This window comes from Staurois parvus, unplaced genomic scaffold, assembly GCF_062004578.1.
Source record: "Staurois parvus isolate SC_StPar_1 unplaced genomic scaffold, SC_StPar_1.0 ptg000581l, whole genome shotgun sequence".
Classification (NCBI taxonomy): Eukaryota; Metazoa; Chordata; class Amphibia; order Anura; family Ranidae; genus Staurois; species Staurois parvus.
In genome coordinates, this window is record NW_028318377.1 from 377501 (window position 1) to 396678 (window position 19178).

Sequence of the window (19178 nt, forward strand, 5' to 3'; positions counted from 1 at the left end):
CTGAGGCAACGCTTTGCCCTTTACTCACATCCAATCACCTGGAGGCAGAACATGACTCATCTAAGAATTAACACTCCTGTGCCCTGTGATGTACAGGGAAAAAAATAAATTTGCTGGCACACAAGCAGCCAAGTGCAGCAAGGTGTATGTCACCTTCTGGAACTTGCTTTTTTTTTCTCTCTCGCTTTACTACAATTTACTGTTCACTGAGACCCAACAGTATAGCCATGACTATACTTCCGGTGCTCCGACACGTCAGCTACAGGTGTCCTACACAGCAGCAGCATTACTTGCAGTTGCACTGCCTGCACCTCCTCTCCCCGATGCCCAATCTCAAAATGCATTCATAAATTCCAAAGTTCCCTGTGAATGGGCAGGGAAGAGGAGAAGCAAGCAAAAATGCGTATGTGCTAGAGAGCCCTATCTCTCTTCTCAGGACACTGGAGTATAGCAAAAACTATAATGTCAGGGCTCAGGAATGTAGAAATTCCAAAGAAAAGAACCAGGAGGTGACATACACCTCCTTGCACTAAACTCCTGGTATGACATCAGACTTTTAAATGTTTCTTTCTTAAACTTCAACCCACTACCTCTTGAGGTTCCTTATGGTGGTCCATCACACTAAAAGGAAGAATGGGGTCCTTTTGAGCTTAAAACTTGCATGTTTATGTTCTATATAGAAAACATTCTAGTCTTTTCCTTCCTAAATAATGGTGACTGGCCAGAATATTCCAGAGCATACAGATTTCAAGAAGAATGCATGTATACCTTCTCTTCAGATGATTCAGCAGGAGCATCTGCTTGCGTTCCATCACTGGACTTTTCCTCAGACGAATCAAACTTTATACTTTTCCGCTTCCTTTCTTTCTTGTTTTTGCTTTCATTTTCTTCTGGTTTAGCCGTTTCTTCTCCTTGCTCACCACAAATGGAAGACTCAAAGAGAGGTTTCCCATTCATGTAGGTCTTGGTGATTTTCAGCTTTATTTCTGGCGAGCCGTTCTTGGTAGGAGTTGTATTGGGAGGAGTCTCAACACCTTGAGTTTCCTGGGAGTCAACAGGCACATCCGCCTCATGAGCACCGGACTCTCCATTGTATACCCGTGAAGTCAGGTCTTTCAGTTTATCAGTTGGTAGAAACGGCAGTGCATCATGACCATTTAGCTTCTGTATGACCCCCTCTTGTACAGAGGTGGAAATCGGTGTTCTGCTCAGATATACAGAACACTCACGACTCATCTCCATGCTAGCGGCTTTCACAGTTGAGTTTTCTATTATGTGAGGAGCTTGCTTCATTTTGCTCAAGTGCTGAAAATTTTGCAGAGAACTTCAAGTAGTATTCTCAATCTTTGACTACTATAAAGAGAGAAAAGAAAAAAATGATTATCAGAAATAATAATAAAAAAAAAAAAATTATAAAAATATGTTTATGCAACAAAAGATACATTGGAAAAACAAGGAACACTGGAAAGAAAAATCAGCTTTTTGACCCAAAAAAATCAGTTTCTTGGAGTAAATCATGGGACACAGGATGTGTATTCAGGTGCATAGGGTTATGTAGCTACCTTTAGGAGACAGGACACAAACACTTTAGGGAAGAAAAACACGCCCCTCTATAACAAATCTCAATAGTGACAGCCCAAAAGAAGAGCTCAGAAAGGCTTTTCTCTACATTGTGTAGTATTGGGTCAAATCATTAAAATGGTTGTAAAGGGAAAGTAAAAAAAAATACAAACACAAACATGTCTATACTTAACTGCTCTGTGCAACAAAATTGCACAGAGCAGCCCCAATCCTCCTCTTCTCAGGTCAGTCAGCGGTGCTCCTTCTCTTGCTGGTGCCCCCAATAGAAAGTGGATTTTCATGGGGCACTCATGCGGGCTCACTCCCGACCCGGTGCTGCGTACTAAGACAAAGATAACCGGACTTGGCCCCGCACTCATCACTGGAGTTGATTGACTGGAGCGGGAGCCAATGGCTCCCACTGCTATCGATCTGCCCAGTGAAGAGGGACAAAACCAGGAGTACCGCAGCTCTTATGCACAGCATTGGATTGTGATGGGGCTTAGGTAAGTATAAGGGGGGGGGGTGCGAGTGTATGATACAGGCTTTAGAACCACTTTAAAATTTCACACAGGGGCTGCAGCTGAACAGAAGCAGGGTGGGATAGCGGAAACCAAAGTTTATTGGAAGATATCAAGTACATCACCCTGCTCGCCCCTGACAATAGCCAAAGCACATTGGATGGTGCCAGCAGGAGTAACTTGGTTACATAGTTCGTTATGATAGAAAAAGGTCCACAAGTCCATCTAGCTCAAATAGAAAAAGAAAATCTCCATATACACAATCCTATACCTAAAGCTGACTGATACTGCACTTTGAATATTGATTTTCTGGATTCTGAATGTAGGTTTTTACCATTCTAAAAATAAAATTTTATCACTTGCTACACTATTTGAGCTTACTTACACGTATGAGAGTGGCACCATCTAAAAGCAGAAAAGCTGATGTAGAGACGACAAAAAACTGTAGAATTTACTCTGATGAGCATATGAATGGCCAAAGTGCATCCTGCATATAGCCAGACTTGCCAAGTTTTTGGAAAAATATAATACAGGTACAGTGTGTCCTCCTATGATTTAGAGGTCATAACATCTGGTTAGATATTTGATGGGGGGCATTGCTGACTAAATAGGTGTGTTGTGAAGGATTGGCTGAATGAAGATTTAACAAGTTATGAACTCAGATGTGATGTTGATGAGAAAGGCAACCTTGAAAAACAAGGATAGGCAAAGAAAGCCCTGATTAGTGCAAAGGGCAATCTTTGAAGAGATGACAGAACCAGGATGAGATCCCACAAAGTCATTAGAAAATATACAGGAGGAGCAACACCCTGTAAGAAGGACTTCACTAGAAAGGTGAGAGGAAAGCAGGCTCGAGAACCATTAAAGGTCAAGAATTGACCACTGATGGTATTCAAGGCTAAATGCCAATCTGGAACGAAATGGTGAAAAAAAAAAAAAATAGGGTTCATTTCACAAGAACACTGCGATAAAATTTACTGTGTGTCACATGAAAAGTAGTATGATTTTTAAGCGTGTTAGGAGACTTTGCAGGAGGTCAATTCCTAACCTTCAGGAACATAGGGACTACTGAATCGGAGAGGCCCTGCTCCTCAAGACCGGGCCGCCAACAGCCAACCTTTTAAGCCAGCAACTCAGAAGCTAGACAGTAAACTGGCGTGTGGGACACTCTAGGACAGGAATAGGCAACCTTAAAGAGGAGGAGATCTACCTGAACATGGGAGAAGTCAAAGATCACCAGGCACAGCGTTACCTCCTCAAGCCTGATTTAAACCTCTAATTGCCGCACTATTATGTCACAATCACGTGCATTGCATGGCAATCATGGGTTTAAATCAGGTGATGAGGCAACATATCGCCTCCTCATCACCTGTCAAGCGCATTGGGATCACTTTGCAGAGGAGCAGCAGTGTCTACTGCACCTTTGAATGAGCCCTTAGTTATAAATCGGCAACAGCACCTTAATGGCTTGTTCACATGCAACATTAGGGGGTGATAAAACCCTGCAGTTGAACCACGGTTTTACCACCCCCGATCCCTACCCCCTTCAGCTGCTGAGGCAGCTGGCAAAAGATGTTCACATGCTGCAAGCAGGAATTACACCCCGTTGCTTTTAGTGGGTGCTACCGCAACTCATTCAAGAAAATGGGCCAATCTGCAAGTGTCCTGCAACTGCATGCTTCTGCAGGGTCCATGGGCTTAAAACTGTTGGTGATAGAGCAGCACACCGCTGCGTGTTTAACCCCTTGTGGCTGTACTGCACAAGGTTGCAGGGCAATTGCAGAGCGGCCGCATTCACTTGAATGGGTCATGATTGGCAGGTGCTACACCCACCAACCATGACAGGGCGCAGGAGCAGCTCTACAGAGGAGGCATCAGCTTACGCGGCTCTTGTTCCCTACTACAGCTCCAACTTTACAAGTAATTCCTCCGAATTGCACTGTTTGATGCTCTGGGATGGCATGTCAGCAAGCCCAGACCGAGGTCTACCAGTTACCTGGCCAAGATCTACTGGTTGCTGACCCCCAATCTAGGAAAACCCATGGAGAGTCTGCCAAAAGCCTTACAAGGCCTGGAGTATCACTCAGTACAGCGGACAGGACTGAAGCGTAATGCACAAGACTTCTGGTTCCTCCCCGATGGATAATGCAAGACAGGGCTTGACAAAACCCAGGCATCAGGACGCCATGAAGACTACCAATTGTGTCCTAGCACCCGGGTTCATACACTCCCTCCCATCGACTTCAATCCAAAAACTCCTGTCAATAGCAATCCTATGTGAACACTTACCTCCGCATGCTACTCTCCTCTATCACTTGCGAGTCTGGAACGCACCGCTACAAAACTCGCACAGGACCTTTTTTCTAATGGTGCACAAAACACAATGTGTATGTATCGGTGTGAACCACCTCAATAGGAACTTATAATATCTAGCCTGTCATGCGAATCACACCTGGGAGTTTTGGAATCGCGGCAGATTTGCTGTGATCGCAAAACGTAGGCTCAGGTGCCATTATTTTCAACAGCACTTAAAACATGGTACGGTTTTGCTGTGACTGGCACGCATCAAAATTGCATTGTGTGAAGCTTGTCACCCAAATGTTGTCTTGACCCGGGCACTGACAACCCATGCTACACTATAAAAAAAACATTGCCTAGTTCCTCCTATGACCAAGTCCCTTGAACCCTCTCCCCGACCACACCAGGATGGGAACCACTGTGAGAACTTTACAGACCATTTTGGATCTCCCTTTTCCAGGTGGCCCACTCTCCATGAGCAACCCTTGTTCTGCTGGTCAGGCATTACAAGTAATCTAGGGATAAAGCCAGCTTGTCCCACACTGCCAGATTGTTGAACTGCAACTGCCTGGAGTTAAAGTGGGCATATGGATTTACTCTGAAGGTGGACACCATTAGGCGCAAGATCCTCATGCAAAACAAAAAAAGCAAAAAAAAAAAAAAGTTGGTTGGCTTCTGGACCATAGAGTCTGAACAGAGGAGTTGAGAGATCAGAGTTTAAGGGGAAAGAAAAGCTTACACTGGGTGTCTACAATCAGACCCAGATACTGCAAGCACTGAGACCGTTCTAGTGTGGATTTGGGGTGGTTTAGAAGCCACCCGATTCTCTGCATGGCCCATTGAACACTGGTTGACTCTTCTCTCGGAAGGTTACCTAGATATGGAGTATGAGGATGCCTCAAGGTGGAAGCAGAGCAAAAACAGTTGCTAGCACCCTTGGTAAGTACTAAATGATAACTGCGTGCCCACAGCAATGATGCACTAGGAAATTGAGGACATGCAAATAAGCATTCCAAGTGTCCAGAGACCAGAAAGTCCCTGTGATGGAGATAAGCAATGAATGACCAGGTAAATACCATTATTAGCCATTATTGTACCTGGGCAAAATTGTTGTTTCTTGTTGGAAGCGCAGGAGATAGTGAGGGTGTGTGCACAGTAGGACAGCCTGGTCAGTGCTTGTGCAGGACCAGGAAAACAGCTGCTAGACACCATTATTGAAAAAGGCGGTGCAGCCCTAGAAAGAGGGGTGATGGGTACAAGATTGCTTCTCCCAGAGCAGAACAAAGGTCTGTTTACCCAAAAACAATAGCAAACAAACTGAGGCATGCTGGGTATGGGAGGGGTTATATTGAGCTGTTTCCAGTGTCTAGGTCTCCTGAAGGATAACCCATAATGAAGAGACTCCCTAAAACACCTTGCACATTAGCATTTTTAATAAAGAGCAACAGTGTATATACACTCACCGGCCACTTTATTAGGTACACCTTGCTAGTACCGGGTTGGATCCCCTTTTGCCTTCAGAACTGCCTTAGTTCTTCGTGGCATAGATTCAACAAGATGTTGGAAACATTCCTCAGAGATTTGGTCCATATTGAAATGAGTTAGTTACCCTTCTATCATCTTGAACCAGTCTGCCCATTCTCCACTGACATCAATAAAGCATGATCATCCACACAACTGCTGCTCACTAGTTATTTTCTCTTTTTTTGGATAATTCTCTGTAAACCCCAGAGATGGTTGAGTGTGAATATCCCAGTAGATCAGCGGTTTTTGAAATACTCAGACCAGTGTGTCTGGTACCAACAACCATACCACATTAAAAGTTGCTTAAATCCCCTTTCTTCCCCATTCTGATGCTCGGTTTGAACATCAGAAAGTTGTCTTCACCATATCTAGATGTCTAAATGCACTGAGTTGCTGTCATGTGATTGGCCGATTAGCAATTTGTGTTACCAAGCAAGTGAACAGGTGTACCTAATAAAGTGGGTGGCGAGTGTAGGTTGACAATTACTTCAAATCTGCACCCTAGGTTCACATCTGTGCGGGTGGTGCCGCTGCGGATCCGCACAAAAATCCGTGCAGCCGCACCACCCGCACAGAGAAATGCGGACCCTCGGGTGGGTGCCATTAGTGCTAATGGCACACCGCCCGCACTGGAAAACGCAACCGTACTGGGAACCAAGGTTCCCGTGAGGGCTGCGTTTTCCAAAGAAGTGCAGGGACTTCTTTCCCTGCGTGTCACGGGGCACGGGAGTCCATTCAAATGCATGGGCTCTCGTGTCTGTGCAAAACGCGGCCCGCACGGCCACACAGATGTGAACCAGGGGGTCAATGGACAACATTTGCATATGCAACCATCTCTGACTACACAAAATTATCAGTACCCAAGCTTGCCTAATCTAAACAAATTAAATAAAATGCCATTATCAAAGTAGTTCACAGTAACATCATCAAATCCAGTAATAACAAGCATAGCACATGAAAGCATCAAGCAATAGACAGCTGTGATGCAGCTTAAATTTCATGTAACACTAACGCTCACCCATACATGACCAGTAGAACGGGAACTTTTAGTTAGCAGATGCACGTTGAATTTTTTATTTTTTTTAACAAACCAGGCAGTAGAGGTTATTTGGCCATTAAAGTGTACCTGAAGCAAAGTTATCAAATTTAAAAATATGAGTGCACTGTGCATGCCTAGGGCTCACTAAGTATCCTACCTGCCTCTTCCTACATACTTTATGCTCTAAAATCCACCCCTACTACATACACAGTCCCCCATCTGTCAACATAATATAAACATAGATGTGACGGCAGAACCCAAGATCAGAAGTTAAGAGGAGTTCCAGGCTCCCCACCCAAAAAAAAAAAAGTCAGCAGCTAGAAATACTGTAGCTTCTGACTTTTAATATAAAGACACTTACCTGTCCAGGGGTCCAGCACCGTTATCACTGGGTTAGTTCTTCGCTAGCCTCCGGGTTCCTGGTGCCAGCATTGCAAATGAGGGAAAACGGAAGTGTCGGTTTCCTACTGCGCATGCGCAAGCTACGCCGAGATTGGCCCCGCAACCTTCTAGGACCTGGAAGTGTCCCAGAAGACTGCGGGGGTGAACTTCTGGCTCAGAACTGAGCTGGAAGTTGGAGTGGGTACCAAAACCAGGTACCCACTCCCTCCCCCCCCCCCCCCCCAGAAAGTGCCAAATGTGGCAGTGGAGGTGGAAGCAGACAAGCAGAGCTTCCCCTTTTGGGTGGAGCTCCACTTTAAGGACAATGATTTACTTTTAGCCCCGCTCCAGAGATCTTTGTTGAGCAGTCTTGGCCAGAGCCGCACATCCTTTTCGTCTCAACAAGTTATTCACATCAGATGCACACTCCCAGTCATAGGAATATATGAGATAGTGCACAGGTACAGCAGACACTGGACAACATGCAAAGCACATTCACACAGATTCATGTTGGCATAAAAGTCACATCTGCCTCAAGCCGTGATTCAGCAACACAGTGATTTAATCTTAACCACTTGACCTCTGGAAGGTTTTACCCCCTTCACGACCAGGCCATTTTTTTGCCATTTAGAACTGCGCTACTTTAACTGGCAATTGCTCAGTCATGCAACACTATACCCAAATTAAATTCATATTTTTCCCCATAAATGTAGAGCTTTTCTTTGCTAGTATTTGATCACCACTTTTTTTTTATGATTATATAAAATGGAAAAAGACCAAAAAACCCCACAATTTTCTACTTTTGGTATTAAAACATAAAATTAAAAATAAATAAAAATTTCTTGAGAATTTTAGGCCAAAATATATTCTGCTTTGTTAAAAAAAAAAAAAAATCAATAGGTGTATATTCATTGGTGTGAAAGTTATAGCATCTACATACAGTATATATATATATATATATATATATATATATATATATATATATATATATATATATATATATATTTAAAAAAATCAATCCTTACTTTTTGAGGCCCTAAAACGTCAGGACAGTACAAATACTCACCAAATGGTCCCTTTTTGGAAAGTAGGCAGTCTGAGGAATTTAGTAAGAGGCATGGTGAATTTTGTCACAATTTTTAGGAAAAGTGAAGAAATTGAATAAAATTTGGTTTTATTTAATTTTTTATTTTTTTTACCATACTGTCACCAGTACAGTACAGCGTCATCATATGGTATGCAGGTGATCAGGAATGTAAAAAAAAAAACTGACTGGTGAGAGTATGTAAAAAAATTAAATTAATTTTTAATTTAGCTTTTGGTTTTTTCTTTACTATAATGTTTTTTTTTTAACATCCTGTCATCAGAGCAGCTCATTGTCACCATAGTGATACTGTATTACTGTGGGTGATGGGAGGGGTGGGGCAATCACAGATCACAACAGTAAGCAAGCGGTTCATGAATGGAAAGCCGTTCATGACAGCTTGTTTATATTATCATGTGATCACTATGACCAATCATAGTGATCACATGATGCCTGCTTACCAGTAACCGTAACCTGCTGTGTCCTATGAATACAGGGGGTACACAGCACGCACCTGACACAGGAGCAGACTGTATCACATACACACACGACTGTGTCTGCACCTGCCACAGTAAATGAACTATGGCAGGGCGGCAATTGGTTGAATTAAACTTCATAGCAATAAGTATGTAGGCTGCTTTGTCTGACCCCTCTTGAAAATGCTGACTCTCTGGTGGTCATGCTGCCCCAATGACTTCAATACAGTCTATGACCTGGAGCAAGCAGTGTTTCTTGATGTCTTTGCTGTACCAATAAAAAGTGGCTACCATGCTACATAGTGAACAAAGGTAGCTGTTCCAAAGGGTGCCATTCAAAAAATTCCCTGTATTTTCTCAATGAATACTAGGTATCTTCTGATTGGATGAGGTGGATATAATGATGTAACAGCCCCGCCTCTCCACCTTGTGTAATCAGAGAACACTTTGCATTGAGAAAAATGTAAGGTGTTCTCCGGATGGCACTGGTGCCGAGCAAGCAACCCTGATTATTACACAGGGCATCTGCTCGACATGGGACCCATAAGACCGTTGGTATCGCTGTAGTAGCTGCGGGCACTACAGTGATTTATCACTTCCACAGTGATCGGCCAGGTATAGAATATGCATACTCACATTGTTCCACATGGCTGTAACCATGCAAAGCCGAAAAAAAAAAAGTTCAGCTTTAATTGTACAGTACAGGACACGACTTCTAATCATAGACCATGATATGTCCCCAAGCAATAAATTGAGGACAGGCAACAATGCTGCAAACAGAATGGTCAAGCAGCCTACTAAAAACACAAGAGTTAAGGAATCCAAAGACGAAGGCAACAGTTGTACGCATCTTTGGACCAAAGCACGCATCAGCGGAAGCCTAAACATTCAGCTGATAGAACTTGGAAAATGTGTGAACAGAGGACCAGGCAGCAGGTAAAATACACTTTAATGAATTTTAGTGAACAATGTACTACCCAATTTTATGGGGGTAAAATCAAAAAAAGATGATGTTCCTTGTTGCTTCTGGTTTCTAGCATCACAGAAGTGGGGAAGGGTTCCTTCCATTCTTGACAGTGCAGCCAGCACAACTGCTCACATCAGTCCTGGGCTCCCGGATCCCCTTCCACCTTCTGTAAAAGTAATTGAGTGGCTACTCAGATTGCTTACTTTAAAAAGAATTGCAGGCTAAATAGACCATTACCAGGACCATAGTTGTAGCTGCAACCATTCTCCTGCTAACCTAACCACCTCAATGAGACACACATTTCCTTTTAGAATCAACATTTTTATAAGGGACACTACAGTACAAAATACTCAACAAATGCTGGCCATTGATTATAACAAGATTTGTTAAATTTGCACACACAAAAAAGTATTTTTCCCAACAAATTCATTCAAGACCATGCTGCAAAAATAAATACACCCCAATGAAAGTCTTAGAAGCAAAGCTAAATTTTAGACAACAAAATACTAATTAACAAGAATTCAATTACAGGTGAGTCTAATTATTCATTAAACAGGTGTCCAGCAGACAGTTGATTATAAAAGGACGTTACTCAACAAAGAAAACTCCTTCCCATTTCATGCTGTCAGCAATGGCATCACATGGAAGAGAAATGTCACAAGGCCTGTGAAAGAAAATTTCTTTACACAAGAAAGGTGAAGGCTACAAGAAGATCAGAAAAGCTTTACTTGTCAGAATACTGTAGCAAAAGTGATACAAAAATTTAACAAAAAGGTGGAAATGCAACCATCTCACAGAGATGTTCAGGCCATCCACGGAAGTTAACACCTCGACAGGAGTGTCTTCTGATGAGGTTTGAAAGAAATCACCATGCAAGTTCACTGCAGTTCGCTAAGTAAGTAGAAAGACAAGCTGAGGTGATTGTTTCCCATGACATAATACGGCATACACTGCAGAAGAATGGCATGCATAGGTATTGTCCACAAAGGAAACCTCTTCTAAAGCACATACACAAAAAGCCCGCCTAGAATTTGCCTGGGCCCATGCTGAAAAAGAAGACTACTGGCACTCTGGAGTGAAAAGACCAAGATAAATGTTTTTGGAACTGATGGCTTCAAAACTATATGGCGTCGCAAAGGTGAGGAGTACAAAGAAAAATGTATGATGCCTACAGTGAAACATGGTGATGGCAGTGTCTTTCTTTGGGGTTGGATGAGTGCTACTGTTGTCGGGGAGCTGCATTTCATTGATGGTATCATGAATTCACAGATGTACCGCTCTATACTGAAAGAAGATGCTACCATCACGTCGTGCCCTTGATCGTCGTGCACTTTTCCATCGTGACAATAATCCAAAACACACATCTAAGGCCACTGTTGCATTTCTGAAGAACAGGGTCAAAGTGATTCTGTGGCCAAGTATGTCTCCTGATCTGAACCCAATCGAACACCTATGGGGAATTCTGAAGACCAGCTGAGCATCACTCTCCATCCAGTAACCAGGCTCTAAAAGAGGTCGTTCTTGAAGAATGGAAAAAGATCGATGTTGCAATATGTTGCCAACTTGTTCATTCCATGCCTAGAAGACTTGGTGCTGTCCTTACAAATCATGGAGGTCATACAAAATACTAGATGTTGTAATATTTGTTGTGGGGTGTATTCATTTTGGCATCAACTAATTTGAGTAAAACTGAAGATTTTGCAATCTAAGTTCTATAAACCTTACTTTCATGTAATGAGCTAAACAAATGTTGTAATAAAAGTCAGTTTTGCCAAAAGTGTGTGTTAGCCAGCAGATTTCATTTACAGACACATTTCCTATACAGATTTGTAATTTCTCCAGCCCTGTACAACCCAATTCACAAAGATGAGAATGACCCGGGTACTTCAAATAAAATCGGGTAGAGGGTTAACTCCTAGATAAGCAATGGAGGGAAGGCCAGTGACTAACCTTGAACAACAATCTTTCATGCTGCAAAATCTGTGCAGATCAATACTTTGATCTCAAGGATTTTTCCTTTTCTCTACCCACAAATGATGCAATCCTACGCGTACAGCCAAAATGTGTTGGCTACTGACTGGGAAAGTAAGGAAGGAAATATATATCAGATGTTCCATCAGTGCGACCAATAGATCTGCTACTCTTGGCTACTAACTGCCAAACTAGTATGTTTAGAAATCACCAAAACAGCATTAGAAGGTGTAAAGCTTAAAGCGGAGCTCCACCCAAAAGGGGAAGATCCGCTTTAAGGACTGCTCCCCCACTCTCCATTAAGGATTGGCACCTTTGGGGGGAGGGGGGTACCCGAATTTGACAGGTACCGGCTCCCAATTGCGGTTGGACCACCTAGGTGATCAGAAACGGAAGGTGTCCTCCCTCCCTCCTTGTAGTCTTTTGGGACACGTGACAGGTCCCAGAAGACTACAAGATCATTCACGCATGCGCAGTGGGTACCGGGGTGCAAAGCCGCAAGCAGTCACAGCTGGGTGCCCACACTGAAGATGTCGGGCTCCAGGAATCCAGGATGGCCAGTGAAACGGGCTGTGGGGGACACACCATGGGACCGAGGGACAGGTAAGTGGCTGTTTTTTTTTTAAAAGTCAGTAGCTACAGTTTTTGTAGATGCGGACTTATTTTTTGACAGGATGAGTGGAACTCCGCTTCAAGGTTTAGTGAAAAAACGTATGTAGTAACAGCACCAGGTACAGTACTTTGCACCCCATGCTCCATTCACAGAAGTAGTGTTCCCACAATGCAAAGCTCTCTATACACAGGGGAGGAAAGACGAATAAAAGGTCAGCCTCTTCCAATCCCAGAATGGGAACCGATAGTTTGGTTTCTATTCCTGGGTGGGGGAAGCGGGGCAGAAAGGGCAGCCATAGTGCAGCTGCTTATATTAACCCTCGCAGCACTAGAAGATCACCACAGCAGGGGTATCCAGGGGCAGGGGACCTCAGATTTCAACCTAAACAAACAGCCACCAGCACACGGACACTCTCCAATCATGGTACGATGGTAACGTCTCTGGTTCCTGAGCAGCACACTCACCTTTCCTTTGCTCCTTGCTCAGTCAAAAGAAGAGATGAGAAAAAGGAAGCCCCACCACAAAAAAAACACACACACCACACACCTTACAGTTGCCCTAATCTCAGTACTCTAACTTTCTACCCACACAAATGTGAAAGGACCGGGCCAATCGAGAAGCAGCTGCATTGTCACATGGGAAGAGGAGCAGCATTTCATATGCTCCTCTGTACCGTAAAGTCCTCCCCCCCCCCCGTATTTGCTCCAAACAGTTGTAAGCAATACAATGGGAGAGTGAAATGAAGAGATGCATGTGCTGCTAAGGTGGTGGGCATTAAAGTGAGCCTGTTACTTTGTTCTGCCTGGGAAAAATACAGGTTTGGTGTAAGTACCTCTTAGGGGTGATAACAAGCAACTCCTAAAATCACTACCGCTTCTGCAAATCTGAGAGCAGAGATTTAAGGGCAAGTATACCCAATGGTCTTTTGGCCCTACTTCTGTGGATCACAGGAGTGCACGTCTGTGACCCAGATTCAGCCGATAGCATGCTAAAGTCTTCTGTCGGCTGATATCACTCAGACTCTAAAAAGGGATCCCAATTCTAATGTCAGGATCTGGGATCTGCCCAGATTCCTGACAAGCAGAAGGCTCAGCCTGCCCTAGCCACAGCCTGGCGTTCCAGTGAGCACTGGAGGGAAGAGCAGAGAGTCGGTGACTGACAGTCACCGCTCTCTAAAGACAGAAAACTGAGCAATCAGTGGTCTTTGATCGCTCAATTCACGGTCTTCGAGGAAGCGAGGGACAGATGCAGCGAGGGACAGATGCCCAGATTCCTGACAAGCAGAAGGCTCAGCCTGCCCTAGCCACAGCCTGGCGCTCCAGTGAGCACTGGGGGGAAAAGCAGAGAGTCGGTGACTGACAGTCACCGCTCTCTAAAGACAGGAAACTGAGCGATCAGTGGTCTTTGATCGCTCAATTCACGGTCTTCGAGGAAGCGAGGGACAGATGCAGCGAGGGACAGATGCAGCGTCAGACCAATGCTGCATCTACCTAAGTGAGTATCTATTTTTGTTTGAAATCCCACCCTTGAATGTACTGGATCACATACTTGGGGCCACCATTCACACTGCTGCACTCCAGTAAAGCATGTTAAGTTAGCAATAAATGCAGCAGATTCAATAGTTTGGTCCTTTGTGGAGTGTAAGGAAGAGCATATGAATAGGCTATCTTAATACATTGCACATTATCAGCACTGCCATCGAACCTGTCTGATGTGAATGGACCCCAAGGATCAGCCAGGGACCACAGCAGGTTTTAATGACAAGTTCAAAAGCAGGCACACGTCACAGCATCCATTCCCTCCAAAACATCTAGCAGTCTGTACAAACAGGTCTGCAGCTTCTAGCTATATTCTGTATCTGCATATTAATAAACATGTGAGATAGAGCTTCAGTAATTAGCCGTCTGCCTGCTATCCATCTGCATTGTGGGTAAACACACCAGCTTAAAAAACAAACAAAAAGGCATGCATTTCCCCTTTAATAGAGCAAAAGCAATAGATAATTTATAAAATGACACAACATTCACTTGTTGGACATAACAGACACAATAAACTGCTCTGGATTCCTAACACTGCTGCTCTCTGCACCATATTAAAATGTTCAACGTAGCATCAGAAACAGAAGCACGTACATGCCGCTTAATGACTACACTGGTAGAGATTAAATGAGCCAAATTCAATTAAATGAACCCAAAAATACTGGGATTTTGTGTATTCACTATCCAATTCTGAAGATGCAAGTGATATAGAGGTTACCACTACTATAAACACCATACGCGCTGGATTCACAAAAGAGCAAGACTGCCATATTTTTTTTAAACAAGAACAGCTCAGCCTAGACATAACAAATGTGAGACACAGACAGAAGCAAGCAGCAGATTTCAAATATAAATGTATCACACAGTATTGAATGCTCCCTATATAATCTCCCCCTCCTCAAACCTGAAGATAAAACTGAAGGCTCAGAGCTGTGTGTCTGATACCTCCTCCTCTCAGAGTAATAACACAGAGTACTGATTACAAAGTGGGCAGCTTTCATTAGTCTGCTCACGCTAGGCTTCTAAAAGTTGCCTCCCGATTGGCTGCCATCACTGCTGTTTGCACAGCGTTATTAAATTAGACCATTTATATGCAAAACAGTACATGTTGAGGAATATTTCACATGAGAAGCTGAACAAGACAAGCGCATCAGAATTATCAGACGCAAATACAGATTAAGCAAACCATACATGGGCAGATATTTGTACGATTCAACAAATGAGCTCATATTACTCCTGTCTCTGCAACGACCACCAGGGCCATACTTTACTAACCTTGAGCAGTGATCACCGGAACTAGACTGCCAAACTTGTGCTTTGATCACGGGGCCCACACTACCAACTTCGTCCTGTGATCAATAAGGCCATATGATGTTACCACCTGGGCCATGCTATAAACCTTGTGTTGTGATCACTAGGGCCATACTATCAGCATTGAGCCATGATCACCTGGGCCACGCTACCAACCTTGCACCGTAATTTGTAGGGCCATCTTACCAACCTTTGCACCAACACCAGTGCCACACCACTAACCTTGAGCAGATATCACTGGGACCATACTACCAACCTTGTGTGAGCACCAGGGCCATACTATAAGCACTATGCCATGGTCACCTCAGCAATACTACTACTACCTTTGTGCCGTAATTGGCAGGGCCATCTTACCAACCTTTCACCAACACCAGTGCCATACTACTAACCTTGAGCAGAGATCACCAGGTCCACACTATCAACCTTGCACTGTGATCATACTACCAACCTTCTGACTGATTGTCAGCCTTGAGCTGTGATCATGGAACTATACAACCAACTTTGTACCACAATAGGCAGGGCCATCTTACCAACTTTGTGCTAACACTAGTGCCACACTACTTACCTTGAGCAGAGATCACCGGGTCCATACTATTACCTTGCGCTGTGATCATACTACCAACCTTCTGACTGCGATTATCAGCCTTGCGCTGGGATCGTGGGACTATACTACCAGCCATTTTCTATACTACCAACTTTGAGCCACCATAGCCTGGGCCATACCACCAACTTTGTGATATAATTGGCAGGGCCATCTTACCAACTTTGTGCTAACACTAATGCCACACTACTAACCTTGAGCAGAGATCACCGGGTCCATACTATCAACCTTGCGCTGTGATCATACTACCAACCTTCTGACTGCGATTATCAGCCTTGCGCTGGGATCGTGGGACTATACTACCAGCCATTTTCTATACTGCCAACTTTGTGCCACAATAGCCTGGGCCATACCATCAACTGTGTGCTGTAATTGGCAGGGCCATCTTAACAGCCTTGCACTGTTGGTCACACTACTAACCTTGCACAGAGATCACTGGGACCATACTACTAACCTTTCATGACACTACCAACCTTGTGCTGTACACACCGGAGCAATACTTGACTCAAAAGATTCAACTTCTGTCATTTACAAAATCTGTGACCCAACAACATTTGCAGATCAAGTCACTAGCAAAAAGCAAAATAGTGTTCTGAGCTTTAAAAGGAGCAAGGAACTGTTAGCCAGAACCAACACTACTTGCACAGTAAAACATGGTGCTTTACCATGCAGAAGTCTGAACCAGGCTTTAGTAAACTGTACGCACAGTAAATTCTGAATGCATACTGTAGAACTAGCCTTTACATTCCTGTCCAACACAACTACCTTGTCATAGATAGCTTAAACTCTGTTTCTTAAAGGGTCATTCCAGTCAAAACTTAATCTTAAATCGACTCCCATCTCCATTCTAAACCTATTCTATCTACCCTATAAAATAAATAAGTCTATACTTGCCTATTCTGAAGTCTCTCTAGTCAAGTCAGATGATCTCTCCAGCGGTAGCTTCTGTGAAGAGGAGATCGCCAACAATGGCTGTAGAGTCTGAGCGATAACATCATAGGCTTACTATAGGACAGCCATCCCTCCTCCACACTGAATCCGGCGCTGAGACCCAATCATGTGACCGGACTGACTTCAGAATAGGCAAGTATATACATCTTTCCTTTTACAAGGTAGATAGAATAGGTTTAGAATGGGGGTGGGAGTAGATTTTAGCTTAGTCTGAGATGCAACCTGGTGGTGTCAGATGGATCGAAACATGATATCCCAGAGGTGTTCTATTGGATTTAGGTCAGATGAGCGTGGGGGTCCATTCAATGGTATCAATTCCTTCATCCTCCAGGAACTGCTTGCATACTCTCGCCACATGAAGCTGGGCATTGTCATGCACCAGGAGGAACCCAGGACCCACTGCACCAGCGTAGGCTCCAAAAATGGGTCCAAGGATGTCATCCCAATACTGAATGGCAGTCAGAGTGCCATTGTCTAGCCTGTCCATGGATATGCCTCCCTAGACCATCACTGACCCACCACCAAAAACAGTCATGCTGAACGATGTTACAGTCAACATAATGTTCTTCATGGCTTCTCCAAACCCTTTCACGTCTGTCACATGTGCTCAGGGTGAACCCGCTCTCCTCTGTGAAAAGTACAGGGCGCCAGTGGCAGACCTGCCAATTCTGGTGTTCAATGGCAAATGCCAATCGAGCTCTATGGTGCCGGGCAGTGAGCACAGGGCCCACTAGAGGACATTGGGCCCTCAGGCCACCCTCATGAAATCGGTTTCTTCTTATTTGGTCAGAGACAATCACATCAGTGGCCTGCTGGAGGTCATTTTGTATGGCTCTGGCACTGCTCATCCTTTTCCTCCTTGCACAAAGGAGCAGATACTGGTCCTACAGATGGTTTAAGGACCTTATACGGCCCTGTCCAGCAATCCTAGAGTAACTGCCTGTCTCCAGGAATCTCTATGTTCCTGAGACTGCTGGGAGACACAGTAAACCTTCTGGCAATGGCACATATTGATGTGCCATCCTGGAGGAGTTAGACTGCCTGTGCAACCTCTGCAGGGTCCAGGTATCGCCTCAGGCTTCCAGTAGTGACACTGACCCTAGCCACAATGTAAAACTAGTGAAAAACAGTCAGAAAAGATGACTAGGGAAAAAACAGTCAGTGGCCTCCAACTGTAAAACCATTCCCTGTTTTGGGGGTCGTCTCATTGTTGCCCATCTAATGCACCTGTTATTTCATGAACACTAAAGCAGCTGAATCTGATTAACAACCCCCTCTGTTACTTAACTGACCAGATCAATATCCCAGGAGTTTAACAGACACAGACCTAGAATTAACAGCAATCTTTCCCATAAAAGTGGAGTTCGTCCCAAATCGTACATGGCGATGTTTAGACCCAAAGACCGGCGAAGAACCGGCCCGGGTGAGGACAGTGCTGAACCCCTGGAATAGTAAATGCCTGTTTATTAAGAGTCAGCAGCTATAGTTTTGGAAGCTGAGGACTTATTATTTTCAGAAATATAGGACGTTCATCTTTAAAGTACTAATAGAGAGGCTCAGATAGCATTACCAGGTAGGATTAATCTTCACTTTTACAGTAAAAATGTTAAACTATGGTTTCTTATAGCTGGGGCTACTGACAGTTTTATGTAAAGATATCACCACTGAAAGCAACACCTATATCTTCCCCATCATACGGTCAGCTTGAATCAGCCAAGTTTTGAAAGTTTGCTTCAAACTAAAGCATATCTAAAAGCCAAACTTGGGGGTGCAACCTGTAGAAATGCATTTAATGCGCACATGGTCCCTTTATTTGGCCCGTAAACATATTACAGAAATGGGTCCCACACACCCTCTACACTCACCCAATGGCGTGATGCCATTACTTTCGCATTACCAAGAGAGGAGCTTACTTATAAACAGGAGATTCCCGAAAAAAAAATATGGTCCTGGTGACTAGAATCCAATAATCCCTCCCGCCTCTTTATTCTCAAGGCGAGGAGGTGGATGGATGAAAGTAAAGACAGAGCAATGTGTTGTGTGCTTAAGTTGTGACGTTGGTCAGCTTAAAATCAGGGTAGGGGGTAAAGATAGCAAGCAAATTCTAGTCATTCTAAAGCAGCATTACTGATTGCTGTCCACGGTTATTTTCTCTGATAACTACTGACTGTAATACGTATTGCATGATGATATGGTAGAAACAGTCAGTCATATGTAACCGTCCAGCATATCCACCCATATGCTACATTCTGTGTTCAGTATTTGGAATGTGAAGTGTACTATCCCTCTTTTTCTATACATACTATGTAGTTTTTGTAATTTTTATTTCTCTTTGTATCTGCA

The 19178-nt window shown here is 43.9% G+C and overlaps 1 protein-coding gene across 1 annotated transcript in view; it reads right to left on the reverse strand.

Moving 5' to 3' along the window:
* Positions 1 to 19178, reverse strand: part of NSD2 (nuclear receptor binding SET domain protein 2) — a 106347-nt gene that overhangs the window by 73320 nt on the left and 13849 nt on the right. Inside the window, exon 2 of the mRNA XM_089692263.1 lies at positions 769 to 1353. Coding sequence (XP_089548389.1) covers positions 769 to 1293 — 525 coding nt within the window. The 5' untranslated portion in view covers positions 1294 to 1353. The remainder of the gene's footprint in view (positions 1 to 768; positions 1354 to 19178) is intronic.